Source organism: Furipterus horrens, unplaced genomic scaffold (genome assembly GCF_987537825.1).
Source record: "Furipterus horrens unplaced genomic scaffold, mFurHor1.1.pri manual_scaffold_8, whole genome shotgun sequence".
NCBI lineage: Eukaryota > Metazoa > Chordata > Mammalia > Chiroptera > Furipteridae > Furipterus > Furipterus horrens.
Window position 1 is genome coordinate 29,766,369 of NW_028327178.1, and position 20,649 is coordinate 29,787,017.

The 20,649-nt window shown below is 36.2% G+C and overlaps 1 protein-coding gene across 1 annotated transcript in view; it reads right to left on the reverse strand.

Moving 5' to 3' along the window:
* Nucleotides 1–20,649, reverse strand: part of ASXL3 (ASXL transcriptional regulator 3) — a 131,733-nt gene that overhangs the window by 61,984 nt on the left and 49,100 nt on the right. The window contains 3 exon segments of the mRNA XM_090284994.1: nt 5,641–5,760; nt 6,706–6,823; nt 16,058–16,179. Of these exon segments, the coding sequence (XP_090141120.1) occupies nt 5,641–5,760; nt 6,706–6,823; nt 16,058–16,179 (360 nt within the window).

Sequence of the window (20,649 nt, forward strand, 5' to 3'; positions counted from 1 at the left end):
GTCAGGGAACTTCTCTATTATGTTGATCAAAGGGAATTGGAAGAGCACCAATCTGAAGAAAGGCTGCAAACTTTGGAGCTCTTGTTGATCAGTGGGCAGTCTGCTGGCTGGAACACTCAGACTTCCCAGAAGGGAACCCACACAGAATTTACGAATAAAACATACAAACACAGACAGAGACATACCAGTCACACAGGGAAGGAGAACATGCCAGAACAGACCAGAGCTTTTTATGACAAGAGGAAAATACAGAAAGAGTTCAAAATGAAAAGAATTCTTCACTGTCTCAAAGGAACTAAAAAGTTTGCTTCAGAACATGCTTGGAGCAGAAAAAGAGGCCTTCAAAGCAGTGAAGTCTAAGGAAAAAAAAATTTATCATGGGTCAAATTCTAAACATCTACAAAATAAATCCATGTAGCTTTCACAAATGAAAAAACTATGTGAAAGTCCATCAAGGAGCTTTGAATCCATTAAAATATAGTATCAGGGTTAATGAACTATGGGGATTTTAATTACAAAACAGAATATAAATGTTAACAATAATAATAAAACTAATAAAAACATGGAGGTAGGAAGGGCTATGAATGTAATTATGTCCCTATCCTTAACAATATACTGTCCAAAGTTAAATGAGTATTTAAAAAGATAATCACTTCTATTTTGGTTTTTCATAATTTTAATATATTTGGAAAGAACTTTTAGCTACAAATATATCTTGTAGCAACGCTTAGCAATTTCCTTTCTTTATTTTATTTTTGTTCTTTATTATTCGGCCTAAGCTTAATTAAATTTAATACTTTTAATTTAAATGGTATAAAAAAGTTTTTCTATGATGGTCTCTGGCTACAGTTACACACTGAGATATCAGGTAATATTTATAAAAGACTGGGAGAAATTATTTTGGATCATAGAGTTAGGCTTATTTTTCAAATTTTATTTTTCTGCACTGATTTATTTTAAGAGTATGTAACATTTTATGAAACCAATAATGTTATAATTCTTCACTACAAAAAGATTAAACCAAATAAAACATATTGGAATGAATCCCAGAAGTTGGGCTCAGCAAGGACATTTATTACAATCCCCTCAGAGGCATCCATTAGAATCTTAGATTTGTTTAGCAGGCACTTTGTAAACTCCTTCTATGTGATTAGGTAGGAAGAACTATAATTAAAAACTGGTTTAGGTAAAAGAGCCCTAATTTAAGGAATGTACATTTTAGTTAGGGGAAAATGTGAGACATTAATACAAAACAAATGGTAAGAGGGAATGTCATTCAACACATTGTTTAAATGTTTAAAACCCATCCTCTAAGTGCCCTAAGACCATGAGATCATAATACACCAGAGTTATCTCAGAAAACTCCAGAGGGAGGTTTGAAATAAGTTTCATCCTCGGCTACGATAAGGAGACAGGACATTAAAACAACTGATTAGGCAAGAAACACATGTACTTCAAACCTCATTTCAGCTGCTACCCGCTTGCACCTCGCTGCATGTGGTTTCGACTGGCTGATTATTTGGTAGCCTGATATTTACTGGTATAAAAATTTTCAAGACATATGCTCTAAGAGAACTTTTGTAGATACTGTTAGCATTTGCTTTTATGCATAACAGAATAATGTTTTCTACCACGAATGACTAAGAAATGGGAGAGGACTAACAAAGTTCTGTTGTTTTTCACTCTAACATATTCTATGGATCCACGTTGTTTTTTATTTTTCCAACTACTCTCAACCGCCCCATGTTGCATGTCTATTCAATCAGAGAGCTACTCAAGAGAAATTTTCTCAGACTTTTCATAAATAATGCTGGTTAAGAACAACCAAACAAAAACAAAATAAAACAAAACACCTATGTCCGAAGTAGTGAGTTCCTAGGCTGAGTGATTTATTTCTCCGAAGGATTTCAGGATCGCTATCAGAACTAGAATGACTGAGGGAAGCTGGAACATGAAGGGGCTGAGGAGGTCTCCAGTGCATCCTTCACTGCAAGGTGTTCAGGGAAAAACACTGGAGTCCACTGAGTGCTGGGCTACACACAAGACCCAGGAAAAATCTATACCTTGAACAGGGTGAATATCATGCAATCTGATTAAGTAATTGCCAGAGACCAAAAGGAAGCAAGCAAGGGACAATTAAAAAGGATTTCATATCGTGTTAGGGCAGCGATTTTCAACCTTCACATCTCGTGGCACACATAAAGTAAGTGCAAAAACTCTGTGGCACACTAAAAAATATATTAATTGTTTTTGCCAGTCTGACAAAACAATAGGTATAATTCTGATTCATTCACACCAGACAGCTATTGTGTTGGCTGTTGTCATTTTTTTTTAAATTTGACAATCTAAGGGAAAAGAGGTCAGTGCCTCTGACTAAATAGTCAGGTATTGCATGTTTTAAAAATTCTTGTGGCCCGCTGGTTGAAAATCTCACAACGAGGATGAAAATTTAGATTTACAGCCTAATGTCTGATTTTGACTGAACTAGTTTCAAAATTACCAATTTAAGTTAAAAAAGACTTTTATAGCATTTGTTTCAATTCAGAATGGTTTCAACGCATTAGGACTTATATGCAGGTACCTCTACACCTAGAGATGGTAAAGAATGTTAAAACCCCATTACTGAAACAGTATGAATTAGATGTTTAACTCTGGTGAGATAAACAAATAAGAGAAAACCAGCTCTGCCTGTCTGGCTGGCTAAGGTATGTTGTGTGTCCATCTTTCTTTGCACTGGTTTTGGAGTTATACTTCAGTTCACAAAGAATGACTTTTCCCACAAGAGAAAAGGGTCATTTTGATTCAACAGTATCTAAGTGACTGTCTACTCTGCTGAAACCTATAGGATGCCTTGTATATCCAGGCAAACCTACTACCCCATTCAGTTACTTATAAATAATTCATTCAAAACTTATTAAGCACCCACTAAATAAAAGGGATATTATGAATGTGGTGAGAACCTCAAAGATAGACAGGAATGTCACTATTCCCAAGAAATGAACAACTTAATGGCCCAGTGGGGAGAATAAAATGTACATAAATATGCCTTCTGGAGTACTAAATATCGTCATGACTCTAAAATGGCTTCACAACATATAGAATCTTTTTCTCTGTAAGATCCCTGAGGTCAGACAACATCAAAACCACTACTTTCTAAAAGAGACATGGGCTACCATCTGGAGATGGTTACATGTAAGGTCCTTCTTCTATTTTACATTTTTTTCACTTTTCATTCTATAGTACTGGGCATATTTTGGAGGCTTAATAAATACTACTGACTTCACCTGCACAAAATAAGCCTTCCCACCAAGCTGCTGGCTAGGTTAGTTAGTCGGTTACAGTTCCCTCCCAGGAATTACCTTCAGTTTATTTTCGACAAATTTTTACCTTAATTGATTTAATTTAAATCCCACCCTTTCCCTCCAACTGTTTGACTTTACAGGATCAGGCAGGAAACCTTAGAGTTGCTCCCTCTCCTTCTCAATGTAATGCAGTGTGCCTGCCCGCTAACATCTATGGCAGACTCATGTCACTGAAAGCCATGGTGCTCCTCAGCATGCCTAGAGGTCTACAGTACAGGCTAGATGATTTGACAGTAAGACCACATCCAAGATTCATGGTTTAGACTTTGGAGCTAGCTATGCCTTGCCTTGTATCTTAGCTGTGTCCACTTATGGACAAACCTCCTTAATCCTCTGGGCCTCAGTTTCTTCAGCCAGAAAAAAAAAAAGAAAAGGAAATACTTCTACTGTACATAATTGAAATAAGGACTAAAAGAGGAAACAGTTGTCAAAATACCTAGACCACTGCATTAAATATGGGCAGTGAATATGATGTTACTTCTCCATTCCTTCATTAAGGTAACTTCGTTATTTCCACTACTTTGTAGTCTAAAAAAAGCAGATTAAAAAATAACACAGTGATCTCCTTTATGGCCTTTTTAATTTGTTAACAAATCAGCTAAAATGCTCTGACAACGCAATTTTTCACATGCAGAGATGTTCACTGGCTTTGTGGGACTTCTAGGTAGCAATTCGACTATAAGAGATCTGGACTGAAGGCCTGGGCACCCGCGAGGATGCTGGTTATGAAGCCCACACTGTTGGTGAGTTCTGGTCCTGAAGGTAGCTAAGTAAGTAAAGAGGGAGGCCCCGTGCCTTCGATTTTCTTAAACACATGATACGACACTGGCTTCACTGAAGTTGTTAGCAGACTATTTTTAACTGAAGGTCACTGAATTTTAAATTATTTAGGGTATCAAAACATGGCATGTTTTTAGGACATTCTTTACGTATCATTCTCCCATTACACTTCCTATTTCAGAAACTACTCATAGTTAGGGACTTATTTTATAACGGCCCAAAAGGCTAGTAGAGAAAAAAGAAAAGAAAAGAAAACATCAGTATACGTGTAAGTGTGGTTATACCTAAACACATACTACATTTTGGGCTGCACAGAAACTATAAAATTATTGAGCCTTGGAAATAATGCAAAAGAGGGTAATTATGCTACATTTAAATAATTAAAACAAAAATAAATTCTGCTTCCCAGAAGATATCTTATCTAAAAATATATAAATCCTATTAAAAGGCTTTTTATTAAAAGTATGTTCCTCGGGTTTAGCAAAAGTCCTGGTATATAGTAGGTAATCAATAAACATTTACTAAAATAAATACATAAATGAGTCAAAATCTTGCTTGAATTTTATAAGCAGACTAATTCTGAAAATAAGAACTACTCTGAGTTGCCAAGAAAATAAGTGGCAGAACCAGTAATAAAGTTCAGGTCAGTAAATTTGTAGTTTCTATCATTTTACAATATGTTCCAATGATCCAAACCATTATCATTACCCTCACTCAGAGATGAAATAACACAGAAATGAAGCCATTAGGTCCAGACTTCCAGCAAGGCAGATTCAGTAGAGAATTACAATAGAGAATTACAATGTTCAGCCCAGGATACGTTTATTCTTGTCTTTTTAATTCTCATCTTCTTTTTTCCCTGGATGCTGCTGTTGAGTTCCTGACAAAATGTTATCAGGAAGGAAATCCTCAGAAGAAACTGGTGCAGAACTACAAGACCCAAGGACTGTGTCTCCCCCACTTCTTAGCAATTTTACACTGTGTTTCAAACAAGCACTACTGAATATTTCAAGCAGCACAGATGAAATGCAAGGCCAGAGCAGTTTTACAAGAGCAGACCCCAAAGACAATACACTGTCAGTTCAACGAACTCTTTATAAAAGTTGCATATTTCCACCAATACAGTATATTGTAATAAAGTGAAATACAGTTGCAGGAACAAAATATTGCACATTAGATAGAATGATGACTTGGCAGATAATTACTTGTTTACATGTATCATTTTAAATATCTTCTCTTTTAGCCTTTGCTTTATGAAATAATGTTATTCATAAATTTAGCAATATTTAAGCAATATTTAATAATCTTAGTGCTTAAGGTCATACCATTTTAACTACATTTCCTTATTTAGTACCCTTTTGGTTTAGATAAATTGGAAAGATTAAAAATGTTTTTTATTTCTTTAACATTTAAAAAATGTTCTGAGTTTTTTCATAATTTTGTTCAAAAAGATATAAATCTCTAAAATGTGAAATGTCATAATCTATTGAACACTCACCTAAACCAGACTTTTTTAATCGTTTTAAGTGCTGACTTGTTTGTTTTCCAGTGGGAGATTTTTGCCCATGTTTCATTTCTTTATCTGAACTGTCTGCTTCACCATTTTTAGATTCGGATCCTAAAAAAGGAAATAGTTATTATGTCATTATCTTCCTCTTACTGTCCTTGAAAAGAAAAATTTAAAATTGTTTTTTAAACTGTAGATATAATCTCCTTTTCTAAGACTTAAGTCACTACCTTTGGCCACAATCTGATTCTTCCACTGGATACAAAGAGAAAGCCCAATAAATCAATCAAATAGAACAAAAAGCAAGAACAGATGGCCTAATAGTAGAGTCGAAAACACGTTCACTGATCTGATAGCTTTTAAAAGAAACACTCAGATCTTTTTAAAAAATACACGAATAAGCTTCAACAATACTATATCAGTTAGAGACAATATATGACAGGAAGATGAAGCAAGAGAAGCTTGAAGAGAGGGAGAGATCATGCCTTTATAAATAACTTTATGTTGAAGTAGAAACAGAAATGCAAACATCAGTCTATAATAAACAGAATGTTGCATAGCTGATAAAGTGACAGAAGGTAAATTAGAAAAGGTCAAGGCCACACTGAGGTGAGAAGAATGTTGCCAGAACACAAAAACTAACAAAGGATTCTGATTTTGCAGCAAATAACTGAAAAACAAATTCACACCTTCAGAGGGAAGAACTGCTTTTGATGGCATTACACATCAGCATGTGGTCCACCATTAAAGTTCAACATTCAAACAAAAGCCAAAGCAACAACCAAAAAAAAACAATTAAAAGTACCACACCTTTTCTTATACCAACAGGCATTAGCAAATGAAGTCCTCTGATGATGACTGACCTGGTACCTTTTTTTAAAAAAAAGCAAAATACTCTATTTTTTTAATCACTGAAAGAAGTCAAAGGTATAGAAAAATTACACAAAACCTCAAGTGGAAATATTCAGTTGCAGAGAAAATTCATGACATCTCTCTTTCAGTGAGGAAGTCTCCTCCGGGAAGAAACTGACTGAGCATAACATTTTAGCTCTTTACCTGAAGGCGAATCCGACTGCTCATCAGACACCTTTAATGGTGTCAAAACAACGCGAGGAACAGTCTTGTTTACCATCATTGAGACTCCATTTCTTCTTTTCTGCTGCTGTCTCAAAGCCTATAAAACATGATAATAAAATATAACATAAAAATATAACCAAAATAATTTCTCATGATTGAATTAAATGATCCATTTGCCCATTAGATAGAACCTCTTAAGACAGTTAAATGGCACAAGGTTACTGACTTATTAGGATTTTTAATAATCACTTTCATGTTATTTTTCCTCAAAAGCATAAAAGCAGGCTTTGGCAACGGGTATAAACCTGAGACCATTTTTGGTATAATTCTGAAAAGAAAGCAGCACTTAAAGGTTTGTTCTACCTTAGAAATGTGTCTTGAAAGCCCACGGAATTTGAAACCATGACTCCCAAGTAAAATAAATGTAAAATAAATGTTTCTAGACCAGAATAAAAATATATGTGTCTGCACTTCTCTTGCAGGTGCGTCCTCTCCGGTGCACTGCTCAGTCAATCAAGTTAACACCGAGTGTCATCAGTATGTACAGCAGGTAAGGACTACAGTATTGATGCACTCACTCAGCCGTGGGGAGCGCTGCACAAAATCACTGAACATGGCAGGAATCATTTATTTCTGTGAAGGGAATCAGTCCTAATCTTGGAAACCTTGCAGCACTTGGCTTCTGTCTGCTTGACTTTGGACATTAACCTTCAGAACACGAACATGTCGGTGTTCTGGCAAATCAGGAAAAAAATAAACTGATACGAGAATAAATCTCTCTAAATGGGAGTGTTTTGTGTTTCATAAATGAAACAACCGCAGTAATGATAATGTAATAAAAGACATTTAAAAGTTTAAAATACAGCTTATCGAGCTGATGGCTTTTATGCTGAAAATCACCTGTAATAAAAAGGGTCTTAAGCACACAAAACTGATGAGACAATAAATCCACACTTACAGGAATGCTAAAACTCCTCAAGAGGTTAAAAGGCTGACCGCAGACAGTCTCAAACCTTTTTATTCCCGGTTTCTGTGTAATTTCTACCAATTTTATAACATCTCAGTTACTTGATTAATGTTCTCTGACCTACAGTTGTCACAATCTGCTGAAATACTGCACTGGCTGTAGGTCCCTTGCTGTCAGAAATGATGCCATTTTATTGGCAAAGGGCATTAACTGAATGTCCAACTTGTTGAACACAAGATTTAGCAATCAACTAATTACAGAAGTGAAAAATTAAATACCGTTTAAATGAGAGAAGGCATATTCAGATTATATTTAAAACCAGATGGAAAAGTGAATTGCCTGGGAAATCTATTACAAATGATTCTGTTGCTAATGATAACTCAAGATACCTTCCCTTCAATTCTTAGATGTACTGAGCTTTTATAAAGTGCCAGGCACTGTGGGGGAGGGGGAGCAGGAGGGCAAGAGATGCAAAAGTGAGTAAGATGTCATCCTATTCACCTTTTGCCTGCACTCAATAATATATGTAATGAGAGCACGTATGCTATAAAAGATTTAAGACATTTTCTCTTTCTGCATCAAGGTGTGTACGTAACTGCATAAATCCCTCTAGTCTTGTGTAAGAACGCAAAGCAATTTACAGACATTAACCTATCACTCCAATAATAAAACAGAATGAGGCAACACAGTGCCTTAAATTACAATTAAGTCCACCTTTGCCCACTATGTAAGAACTCACAAAACAATAAAACCTATACTCAGAGTGACAAGTTTTTAAGGAGATATACACCATAGATTTAAACAATTTCCTTTGGCAATTCAAATAGGCATTTTTAAAATATTCACTTTATGTCATGGTAAAGAGATGTATTTTGGAAAATTTTGGTTTAAAAAAAGAGAGATATGAAATAACAAGAGGCCTAGAAGCATGAATCATAAAATCAAAGATGGCCTGCCTTTTCAGAGCATTTTGTGGTAAGTAATAATTAAAGTAATAAAAATGTCATCCCAATTTTTAGAGCTGAGAAAACTCTATTATAAGAAAAAAATTATTAGTAGAAACCATGACAGAAATAATAATAATAACCCATAGCTACTTTGAATTTTAAAGAGTCACACTGGAACCAAGGTAGGGATAAAAGATGCTATTCAACATTGAGCCCATTTCAATAATTTTTTTCTGAATATGTATTTTCTACTCAGAAATTTAAATAATATTTCTTAATATAACATTTTTTTAAGTATGGAAATGCAACACTTTGTGCCTATAGGTGACCAAAACTAAATTCACACCATACTAAAAGAAAAATGATTGTTTTAAGTGTATGGAAAATATGCATACATTTTTGTTTTGTAAAAAAACAAGCATTATATTTGACCCCAAATAATCTTTCTAGGGGCAAATAAGCAAAAATTGGGACATCTGTCACATAGTAAAGCAGCAGGCTACCATGTCAAGTCTGAGGAGCATCTGAGTTCAGCTACAGGAAGGGGTGTTTCAATCACATTTACTAGATCCACTCTCATTGTAGCTGAGTGGTTTTAGGTTCCAGAAATAGTCCAATTCACTTTCTAGACTCTGGACACTGAAGACACCCTCCACAGAGGTCAAGATGTGGAAGGATGGGGAAAAACAATGTTGACTCAAATGAGATGTTTAGGATAGTTTAGACTGGATCCCAACAAGAGAATAGGCATTTGTCAAGTCCATTAGGTAAGTCATATAGTGAATCCAGCCTTAAATTATTACACATATTAATATTTTTCTTATATTCCTGGTCTCTCATTTGCTCAGGTCCTGCAAATAAAGAAGCTAGCATTGTGTGTGTGTGTGTGTGTGTGTGTGTATATATGTGTCTTATTATGTAACTATTTTTGCAACTAAGTGCACATTGACCCCTTACACATATGCTACTTGTGTCCTTCTCATAATTCCTTGAAAACTGTGCAGTGGTTTTGGACCACCAGGCTGGGGTAAAAGAATGACAGAGAGAGAGGCTGTAATGAGTGGGAACCCACACACTCCATCAAAGGGGGGGCGTACCTGCTCAAGAGCAGCAATACAACTGGATTTCTAGGATTTTTAGGTGAATTTTCCTGTTTTTAAGTCATGTGCCAGACAAAACAAAGACAATTCTGAGTCAAATTCAGCCTGAGGGCATCAGTCTTTGACACCTACTAAACACCATTCCCCAGTGCTCCTCATCTCAGCAAATAAATGAGTCTGACCACTGCCCCAGAGAGGTAGTAAAATCCCCCTCTTCTAGAGTGCTGACCTGCTGAGGAGTGGGCCTGCCACAGAGCTGTGGTTAATGACTGGGGGGCAATGGTTATGGGCAAGGTTGCAGAGTCAGAGAAATACTGCACCAGCAGAGTAATGCACAGTAAATTACTTGGGAAAACGTCCCTGTGAAACAAAGATAGACAGTGTTGCTAAGATGTTTTAAATAGGAAATCCACAGAACTGTGTTTTATATAGGCTGGTGCAGCATGGTGCGGCCATCTGGCCTTCTCTCAGTAAGCCCTTTGAAGTTGCGTCTAGCACCTCTCTTCACAACAGGGTACACTGTATCCAGTTGTCCTCAACTTTGAGCTTTAGCCGGAGTTCCAAGAGAAAAAAGGTTTCCATTTTATATTACATTACAAATACAATAGGCATTAAATACTATTTAACTTGTAATTATCTAAGTTTAGGTATGCCACAGCCTGGAAAATGTAAATGCAGGTAATAGATTAAGAAAATAGGATTAAGAAGGCCACTTTAGTTTGGTCCTGGAAGTTTTGCTCTGCAAAAGGGTACCATGAAAAGGGAACTTTTTTTCTGGTTGGGGCAACAGCATGGGGTGAAGAGGGCTTTTTCTAGTCCACATGAAAGCTATGAATTTGTCCTGGTGGCTCTGTTAATCAGTCTGCATGTGGCTTTTATTTTAACATTGACATTACTACTATTTTAGTTTAGACTCATTTTATGGGGATGATATCAATAAGGCACCTCTAACTATACAAGCCTTAGCTATACACTGAAATGCTAATAGAGTAGCTTATTTAAGAACTTTAAATCCTGTACTTTCAAATCCAGAAAGAAGCAATATTTTTTTTTCTTTTTCTTTTTTTTATTTTGGTTTTTCAATTACAGTTGTCCCCTTTTCCCCTAATTTCTCTCCCCCACCCAACCCACCCCCTCTCCCGCAATCATATCCCTCCCCGTTGTCCATGTCCATGAGTCTTTTATACGGGTTCTTTGACTAAACCCTTCCCTTACTTATACCCCTTCTCTCCCTCTCCCCTCCCAAAGAAGCAATATTAAAACCTAAATAAACAAGCAGATGGCAACTGTGAATGCAATCTACTATGAAGAAATGTATCTTCATGCCGCCCACACATATAATGTCCACATGTCCAAACTACAGAGTACATTGGACTTGCCAAGTTTAATACTTTCAGGTACCATTCAATACAAAAGAAATTTACAAGTGAAAACATGGAAATAAAATTTTTAAAAGGAAAAAACACAATAAAGGTAAACCAGTCTAGAAAAAGTAAAGAGCACAGCATACATCAACTACAATTTTAGGTCTAAGTGACAAGAAAGAAATCAAAAGATGCTGACTCGGCACGCTTTTCTCTAGGAATGTATCACAGTATTATCCTATAAAAAGAAACAAACAAAACTTTAGGTAAACATTTAAATTTGTAAATATAAAGCTTGTCAGATGACTCTACAAATATGATATGGTTCTCATTACCACCCTAATGAAAAATAAAACCTAAAATCAAACGTTTTTGTATTAACTTGGTATTTGCATAAACAAGTAATGCCTGCTATATTTTAGTTGAAAAACAACACCAACAATGTAACTTAAGAATACACTGTATTAAACTCTGATGAAAATTCTGAAAATACCACATGCTGTGAAAGCTAAAATAATTACAAATAGATACATATGAGACAGCTGGCTGTGTCAGACATCAACAACTTGCATGGTTGCTAGTACGCTAAATGTCAACACCCTCATTCAGAAACTGCTATCATGCAACACAACCTTTTGGAATTTTGCAGTACTGGTCAAACATAAAACTAAAGCTGAATACTAAGAATGTATCTGCTTTGTGATATGCGCCTTTATGAATAAATTCTACCACCTTAAATAAGCAATGTGGGAAGTCAAACCAATGGGAACAACATAGAAAGGTTCTATTCTCCACCATTTACCTCCCAAAACAGACTTCACCCTTTTTTAATCTTTCATTTGCTTCTGTTCAAAAACTTCCAAAATTTAATCTTTCTTAATCATCTTTCTTTAAAATTCAAAATCTAATTCATTTCACACATTTTAGGATCATTACAACTAAAATAACAAGGCAGAAAGAAGACAGGGAACAAGGTAATAATCAGCAATCTGCTACTTTTCAGAAGGTTCCAAATATGCTTATTCAGAAAAAAAGAACTACTGAAGTAACAATACATTATTCATGCAAATACACCCAGCAGGTAATGTTAACTAACAGTTTAGATGATTAGAAAGTACAAGGGTCTCAAGTTTTAGGAAAAATGAATATAATTTATGTCAGTAGCCAATGGGTACTATAGCCTTCATAATTACCAGCCTATAAATACACTGCAGTCAACAGTACTGCAAAGTAAAAGAACTGTTCCCCACAGAGACATACTTCAGGTGGGGGTGGGGGTGCAGGCTCAGGAATGGGAAATATATCTGGCTTATTTTGTATGGACATTTGCTTTAAATTATCATTTATGACCACAAAGTTACTGGATTTTGTTTTTTTTCCCACCTACTTCAAAGTAGGTGGCCAATGTGCAGCTGAACCACCAAAGCCCTTCTCACTCAGAATAAACTCCTAGTAAAATGATAAGAGATAATACAGCTGAGTGTCTACCATTAATACGTGCTGATATTGAACATAAGCAGTCTATGTTTGGAAATGATTTTTTTTTCCATTTTAATGGATTTTATTGGAACATTGGTTCACAAAATCATACAGGTTTCAAATAACTCAATAAAACACCATCTGTACACTGCACCTTAATGGAATACTACGTGGACACAAAAAAGAAAGAAATCCGACCTCCCACCACAGTATGGATCAACCTGAAGATTTCCATGCCAAATGAAGTAAGCCAGTCCAAGAAAGACAAACACATGATCCCATCCACATGTGAAATCCAATGAATAAAAGAAACTGACAAACAAAATAGGAACAGAGGCATGGACACCTGGAAGGGAGTGACAGCTGTCAGAGGGCAGAGGGGAGGAGGAACTGAATGAAAAAAGGTGAAGGGATCAACTGAAAACTATATGCACAACCCACAGACACAGACAACAGCGTGGTGATAGCCAGAGGGAATGGGGATGGGGGCTATGCGGAGGTGGGCAAAGGGGAGGAAATGGGACAGAAAGAGACTTTATCATGTCTTCTTCTTAATGACTTTGCTGTTTTGCTTTCCTTACACTATACAAATATTGAAGAATATAAATTTTCTTCAATAATGTCAAAATGCATCTATTTTATTATCTGCCATATGCTGAAAGGCAGTATGAGTTCAGAGGGCAGCATCTGAAACCATGATCCCAGACCTTAGTTTCCTCATTTGAAAAATGGGGACACTAGTCATGCTTTAAAGGATTGATATGAGGATTCAGTGGCATAGTACATATAAAATGCAGAACATAATGTCTAAGCTTCAGAAAAGTAAATGTTAGCTAATGTAATTATTATTGGGGTCACTCAGCTGACCCTGTATTCATGAAATTATGATCTGTGCATGTAAATATACACACAAACTTATATTTGCAATCACAGAACACATATATATGGATCTACATGGATATATAATATATACACTTACAAAGACTTCTACAGGGCCATTCAACTATCCAAAAGAAAGGGAAGCTGCAGATTTGCTGAGCTGCAACGATTTAAAATGCCTTATGTTCAGTCAGTTTTTGAAATGCTGTCTTAAGAAATTCAGCAAATATAGGGAATCTGAGAAAAATTCTGCAGGAACAGCTTTTCTTCAAAACGTATTTCCAATATGAGTTTGATTATTAATCAAACATTACCACAGCTACTATATAATGTACCATACTCTCTTGGTAACTCATTTGTTACTTGGTTATACAATAGGACACTTTAAGAAATCAATAAATAGCCCTTTCTGGACATTAAGAGCTTTTCAGAACTGATTTCTTAAAATAAGGCTTAGATCTTAAGCAAGCAAGTGCCACTTCCCATGAACACATGCTCTGCAATAAAACGAAACAGAAACCGCTAACTCAGAGTTGTGTGACGTTTTAGTAATTGTAAAAAATGCTTAAATGATATGAAAATAAAGGGAAGTAAAAAATCATGAGACAGGACAGTACAGAGGTGTGAGTTTTTATCTTTACATTCACATACAGGAAGATTTCATGGTGTGCACATTTTCTAAATCCCTGCTCTTTAGAAGCATGCATTTCATTTATGATCACATCTAGGTTTCTTAAGTGTTGTAACTACCAGGATCCAGTTTAGTACCTTCTGTTCTATCCTGGTTAGTATTTTATTACCTGCATCCTATTTGCCACCTGAATAAGCCTTTCCTAGGTTTCTCTACCCTCACCCATGCTTTATTTCAGCAATTAAAAAGGGACCTCAACATTGAATTCAATTTTGTTCTTTGGCATCTAAACATTTCACATATAAATTAAATGTCAAACATGATTTGACCTATGTCAGATAGAACACTGCTACTATCATAAATATAACCCCAATGAATGAAAATACTACCATATCGATAATTAATGCAGAATAAAAAGTAACAATTCAGTACAAAATGTTAAGTTTATTTCCTAATTTTCTTTGTTTGAAGTTGAGAAGTGAGGAGTTTAAATCTAGGAGATTGGATGTGAATATTAAGAAGCTTTACAGTGAAAAAAGTCAGTTGCTGAAAGACAAATACCACATGATCTCACTTGTAAGAGGAATGTAATGCACAAAATAAACTAATGAACAAAATAGAACCAGAGGCATGGAATCTGGAACAGACTGACAGCTGTAAGAGGGGAGGGGGAAGATGGACACTGCTGGAAAGAAGGTGAAGGGATTAGCCAAAGGATATATGTGAAAGGCTGTGGACACGGGCAATGGTGTGGGGACTGACTGTGGGAGTGGGGGGTGGGCTGGGTGGAGCAAGGCGAAGGGGGAAAAATGGTACAACTGTATTAGCATAAACGATAAAGCATTAAAAAAAGAGTAAAAGAAAACAAAAAAAGAAAAGTTGAACTTTATTTGAAAATATGGTTTCTCTTTCCTTGTTATAATTACTATATCACTAGAATGATACTGGACTTGATAAGGGTCAGGAAGAGGTGAGGTGGAGGAGACTGTCATATAAGGATCAAGACAGAAATGTAAGAGAAAAGCAGCTACACTGGGGAGCACCATGGATTCAGGGTTAAATATATGAACCTTCCATTTTCTGACGTTATTGGTATGACCAGCACACAATGTCCCCATCTAACCATAGCACGTCTTCCTTTTCTCCCAGCACAGCTGAGCATGTGCCAGTGTGACAGCGGTAGCTAACATTTACTGAGTGATTATTACGGGCTGGACACTCACTCTACCACGTGCTGTCAATGCATCATCTCGCTCAACTCTCAGATCATTCCCGCATTTTCTAGAAATAGAATCTGAGATTCAGAGAATAAAAGTAGCTTGCCCACAGACACACAGTGAGTGGCGAAAACTGAAACGAGAGTATACCAGAGCCCAGAGTTCAGCCTTATAACTGTCACCTCTCACCACCACCTCTGGATGAGGACACACAGGTCAAGACTGCTTATGTGATATTAGAATGATACTGCAAAGGTAACCTCCATTCAGGATCAAGCAACACTCACTGAAGATGGATATTCTAGATGTAAGTAAGCCACAATTACTATTTTTCTTATTTGTAACTTAATGTTTCTTGGTAATAAAAAGGATATTATCTGTTTATTTTTTTATGTCAGCTATCAGATAAACATGAGACCATTAATATACTATTTTCAAAACATGCAACTCACTTATGAACCCAATATTTACTATAATTCACATACAACCAAAAACCTAACACAAGTTTTTATGTCTCCAAGCACATCTCCTCTCTTCTATTTTACATCAATGTTGTCAAACAAGCCTGTGATAGTTTTTACCATAGATTAAAATTACTGTACTGAATATTAAGGAAGTGGTTGAACTCAGGGCATTTCTATTGCCTTCTGATGGCTATAGTCTTATTTATTTTAATTCATCTGCATAATACCCATTTCCTTAAGTAGGCAGAACCAAAGGAAAGAGAACAAATGCCAGCTGTCTTACCTGCTTAAGAGCCTTTTTGGTGTGTTGCTGAAAGGAAGACACTAACTTGCTTTGCACTGCTGTGTTAGTAAGGCTTGAATCTCGAGTGGAAGATGCTTCATCAGTTACCTGCTTTGCACAAACTAGAAACAGAGAGAGATAATGATATAACTAATTTGAATTCCTTTTTTTTTTATATCCACTGTAATTAACTTGAAGCTTTTTTCCAATTGGAAATGGATACCTAAAATAAAGCAAAATAGCACAGTAAAAAAGAGAAGTATCTAAATTTAAAAGAAGGGATCACTTAATAACTGTGTGGCCACAGTTACATTTAGCCAAAGTCTCCATTTCCTTACCCACTAATTGATGATAATTCCTATGTCACGGAGCTATTGTACAGACATAAAAAAGAACACAATATCTGCCTCAAGAGGCGGGAGTCAGTAGAGACTTAACAAATCTGAAATAGGGAGATTGGGCAATGCACAGTATTGTGAAGAAACAATCTAAATTACTGAAATTGTTTTAAATCTATCAACCCTCGAGCTAGTATGACCCTGCTATTCCTTCTTCTAAAGATTCCATGGCCTACTGGGGCACTTTCATCCTTTCCTATGGGCTCAGTAAGATAGTATGGAGAAGAAAAAATGAAATCCAGATGCTGGGTGTCAATTTAAGACAATTATTTTCCAAAGAATCAAGTCCTCTGCAGGTTACAACGTGATTGGCCATTTGTACCTGAGTCAGGCTTTCCTGTTGCCTGTTCTACAGAAGACATTTTCTTAGAAAAGACTGCTTTTTAGAAGAACCGATGCCTTGTTGACATGAACAACCAAAGGGCCCATATTCAACTCCCGCTCTATGAAACCTGTGGTAGAACCAGAATGTTTCTTTCAGTCCTCCTCAAATATTTCACCTGAGAGACCAGTTTTAACACTGGAGTGGCTTTGGGGGGAGCAAAGATGCAGACTAGGGGAGAAGGAGTTACTTGGAAAATCAAAGTGAGGGAGCACTATGGTTAGTGGCAGAATGGAGGCATATGTCAAAGACAGGAGGCAAGAGGAAGTTAGATGGAGGAAAATAACTGGAGAGCATATTGCAAAAGCTCAAAATATGACTTTTTAAGGGCAAGAGGGTTAACACTAATCCAAGAAATTTTTCCAAGAAACAGTAACTCGGGAGGATTCTGACCTGAGTGTTAAAAAAAAAAAAAAAAAGTAAAAATTATTCCAATCAAATATGGAAGCATATGGGAGTGCACAGTGTTAAGAACACTCAAGCTGCTTTTGATAGACTCAAGCACATATTGCCCGGAGATGAAAATGTGGTTCATGAAAGATAATGCTGGGGGATGGGGGCGGTTTAATCAAGTTTTGTTTTAATACAGAAAGTAATCAGAAACCAAAATGAACAAGTTCTGGTAGAAAAAATAATTATTAGTTATTAATGCCAGGCACATAACATATTTGATTTCATTTCATCCTCACAGTTTCCTTGCAAGATGGAAAGGTATTATGTCCTTCCTGGAGAGAGAAAGCTACCGTTCAGAAAGGCTCAATAACTTGCCTGTGGTCACACAGCCAAAGAAACAGTGGAGCTGGGATCCAAGGCCAGGCCTGTAATTTTTCACTTAAAATATCTAACCCCAAAACCAAGAATTGATGCTGAAAATTCAGTGTCTGAAAAAGTCTAATGTACTTGCATCATACTGGCAGTACTGAAACAGGAAGTTAATAAGGGCATGGGGAACAAACAACTCATCCAGTCCCTGACATGAAAAACCTGAGAACTGTTCCTGAGAGAGGTTGGCCCAGAAAAATGCTATGGTTGAAGTAGCAAAAGGATTCACCCGCGGATACAGTGAGAGAAGTCCTTGAATTAAAGATCAGGTGACTTATTCTATTTGATACATTATGACATGTTTCCTTAAAACAGCCTAAATGTTCTGGTTAAGAAACATTTTACAACATTGCTTGCATAAACCATGGCTCCTAGGCTTCTCTCTTTGCAATGATCACTAGAGTAATTGGTAACACTTTGACAAAGTTTACTTATCAAGAAATACAAGAAATAATAATCTGTGTATAATACAAAGATTAATTTATTTTGATACTGATTACATAGATGGCCTTTTCAGTGTTCTGAAGTCCCCATGAAGTGTGACAAGAAGAGGGTGGGGTGAGAGGAAGCTGGCAGATGGAATAAATGATCCCAATTGACCAGACCTAAACGAATGTGGTGGAAGGCTAGCTAGGAGTCAAGTGTGCATTAGCAGATACATGTCATTACTTTTACATTCTTAGAGCAGTATTTCCATCTAGAAAAAATGGAAACTTACTGGTTAATTAAAAATGATAACCCAGTACTATACATGGATTTTAGGGACTTTATGTAAAATATGAGAATACTTCTGCCTACTGGACATATAAACAAATTCACCAATTTTCTTAAGAAATATTATAAGTGTTTCAAAGATAAATTTCAATGCAGCGATACCAAAAACCAACAAATGCTTAATCAGTACTATGTAATTAAAGCCCTTATATTTTCTGATTGCTGCAGTGAGCAGTACACAAGCAGCGGTCCTTCCTAAGGATAATAGATACTTAACTTACAACTTCCTCTATTTCTCTCTGACTTAGGAAGCCATTGGTATCTTGATATCTAGTTCAGCATCACCATATATGCTGTATAGCTTGTTTAAATTCACTATTAAATTCACAACATTAAGGTGATTCACATATATTTACATACAATGTTTCCCAAAGAAAGCTTTTGTTCAATTTATAGTCAAGAACTTCAGAAAGAAAGCAGGACAGTAAAACTGAAACACGGTCAAGAAATATTCTGAAGTGTTTTTTTTTTCTCAAGATGATTCATTTGCCTTTAAAGGAACTCTATTTTGCTTTATCTTCCTTCTATCCAAGACCCCAGTGAAGCATTATGAGAATTCTATTACTGCATAGTCATTTTTCTCCCCAACCCTTTTTTCTTAAATTTAGTCCTATTTTTCTGGGTCAAACCATTTTCCCTAATTAGTTATTTCTGATAAAATAATTATAGAATCTTAAAGAATGTAAATATAGTTGAAAGTAAAATCTACGAGTATTCCTTTGGGTTAAAAACAGGGACTCATGGACATGGACAGCATTGGGGTGATTGTAGGGGTGAGGGGGTGTAAGGGGACTAAATGGTTATGGGAAAAGTACAATAAAAAATAAAAGCTTAAAAAAAAACACTTGAGGAAAAAAATAGAATAAAACATGGGTGGGACACAATGTAATGAATCCCTAGACTTCAAATGGTATGCCTGCATGTGCATGTGTGTGCCTGTCATGACAATACAAACTCTTAGCATGGGCATATGTGTTTTTTGCCGTGTACATGATGAGGATGGCTAAACCTAAAAACACTAAGTAGTTGGATTATGCAGGTTCATGCAGATTTACATTCTGACAAAACGTACACTTTCCACTTTTATTACTCTTACAGCTTTCTTAAAATCATATATGATAAATAATTAACTGGGGGGTTATTTTAAAGAGTTGCCTGAATATTTATTTAAGGGACCGAGTTTGGCCTCTGAAATACAAGCCAAAGAAAATTTATGTTAAAGAAAGGACCAAGGGAAATCCCCTATATGTGAAGTTACAACAGGAGCCAGGAAACTTAAGACTCAGGACAGATGTTTTATCCAATAAATATCAAACACTGACATGCAGCTTAGAAAGTGATATCTTCTTGGAATTCGGAACAGAATAGGAGCTTTTTTCCTAACTGTGCACTGGCACCATCACAAAATGAATGCCAGGATTTTAAACCTCAAAACCCCACAAGACTGCCTGCTCTGTCATAGGTGGGCAAACTGAAGAAGAGGAAAAAATTTAAAGATATAGAAATGCCATTTCTCTCTACATATTGCTTTCCTACCCAAACTAGGCAAGCCAAAAACATAATTAAAAGCTAATTTGCTGCTTTTAGATTCAAACAGTTAATAGGATTCTGAGTATTTGCTGCTCATCCAGCTCTACTCTCGCTCATACTCAAGATTCCCAAAGCCGGCCTCCAAAATATTCTCTTTAGAAGGTGTGGAGGAAAAGCGAGATGGAGAATTACAGGTCATCATGAGACAGGCTTGAAGGCTAGTGAACCTGGTAACTGTGTTCTAGCAAGACTGACTTGCAGCCTCTTTTCTCAGAGTCTCCAAGTTGTCACTCTTCTCTTTGTCACTCAGCATTCAACTTGAAAATGTGACTGAAATAAAAAACGTAGGTTAGAGGACATATTTTAAAAGTTGAGTGCTAGAGAGAATGTATGGGTGATATCCCCCAAATATAATTACTAATCCACTGACGGGTGTGCAACAGGGCTTCGACCTTTAATCTGAGACACAAAGAAGAGAAGAATCAGAATGCAATCTTGACTCTGTCTTTATTTCTAGCCTCACATCTTGGCTGTATTCCCAATTCCTAACTCTCTGGTCCTGCCAACAGAGACCCTGCCGTATTCCCTAAATACATATACTTGCTGTATTTGCTGCAATTGCTCTGACTGTCCCTATTCCAACTAGCCTTTATCCATCTATCTCTCTGTCTAGCAAACTCATTTTT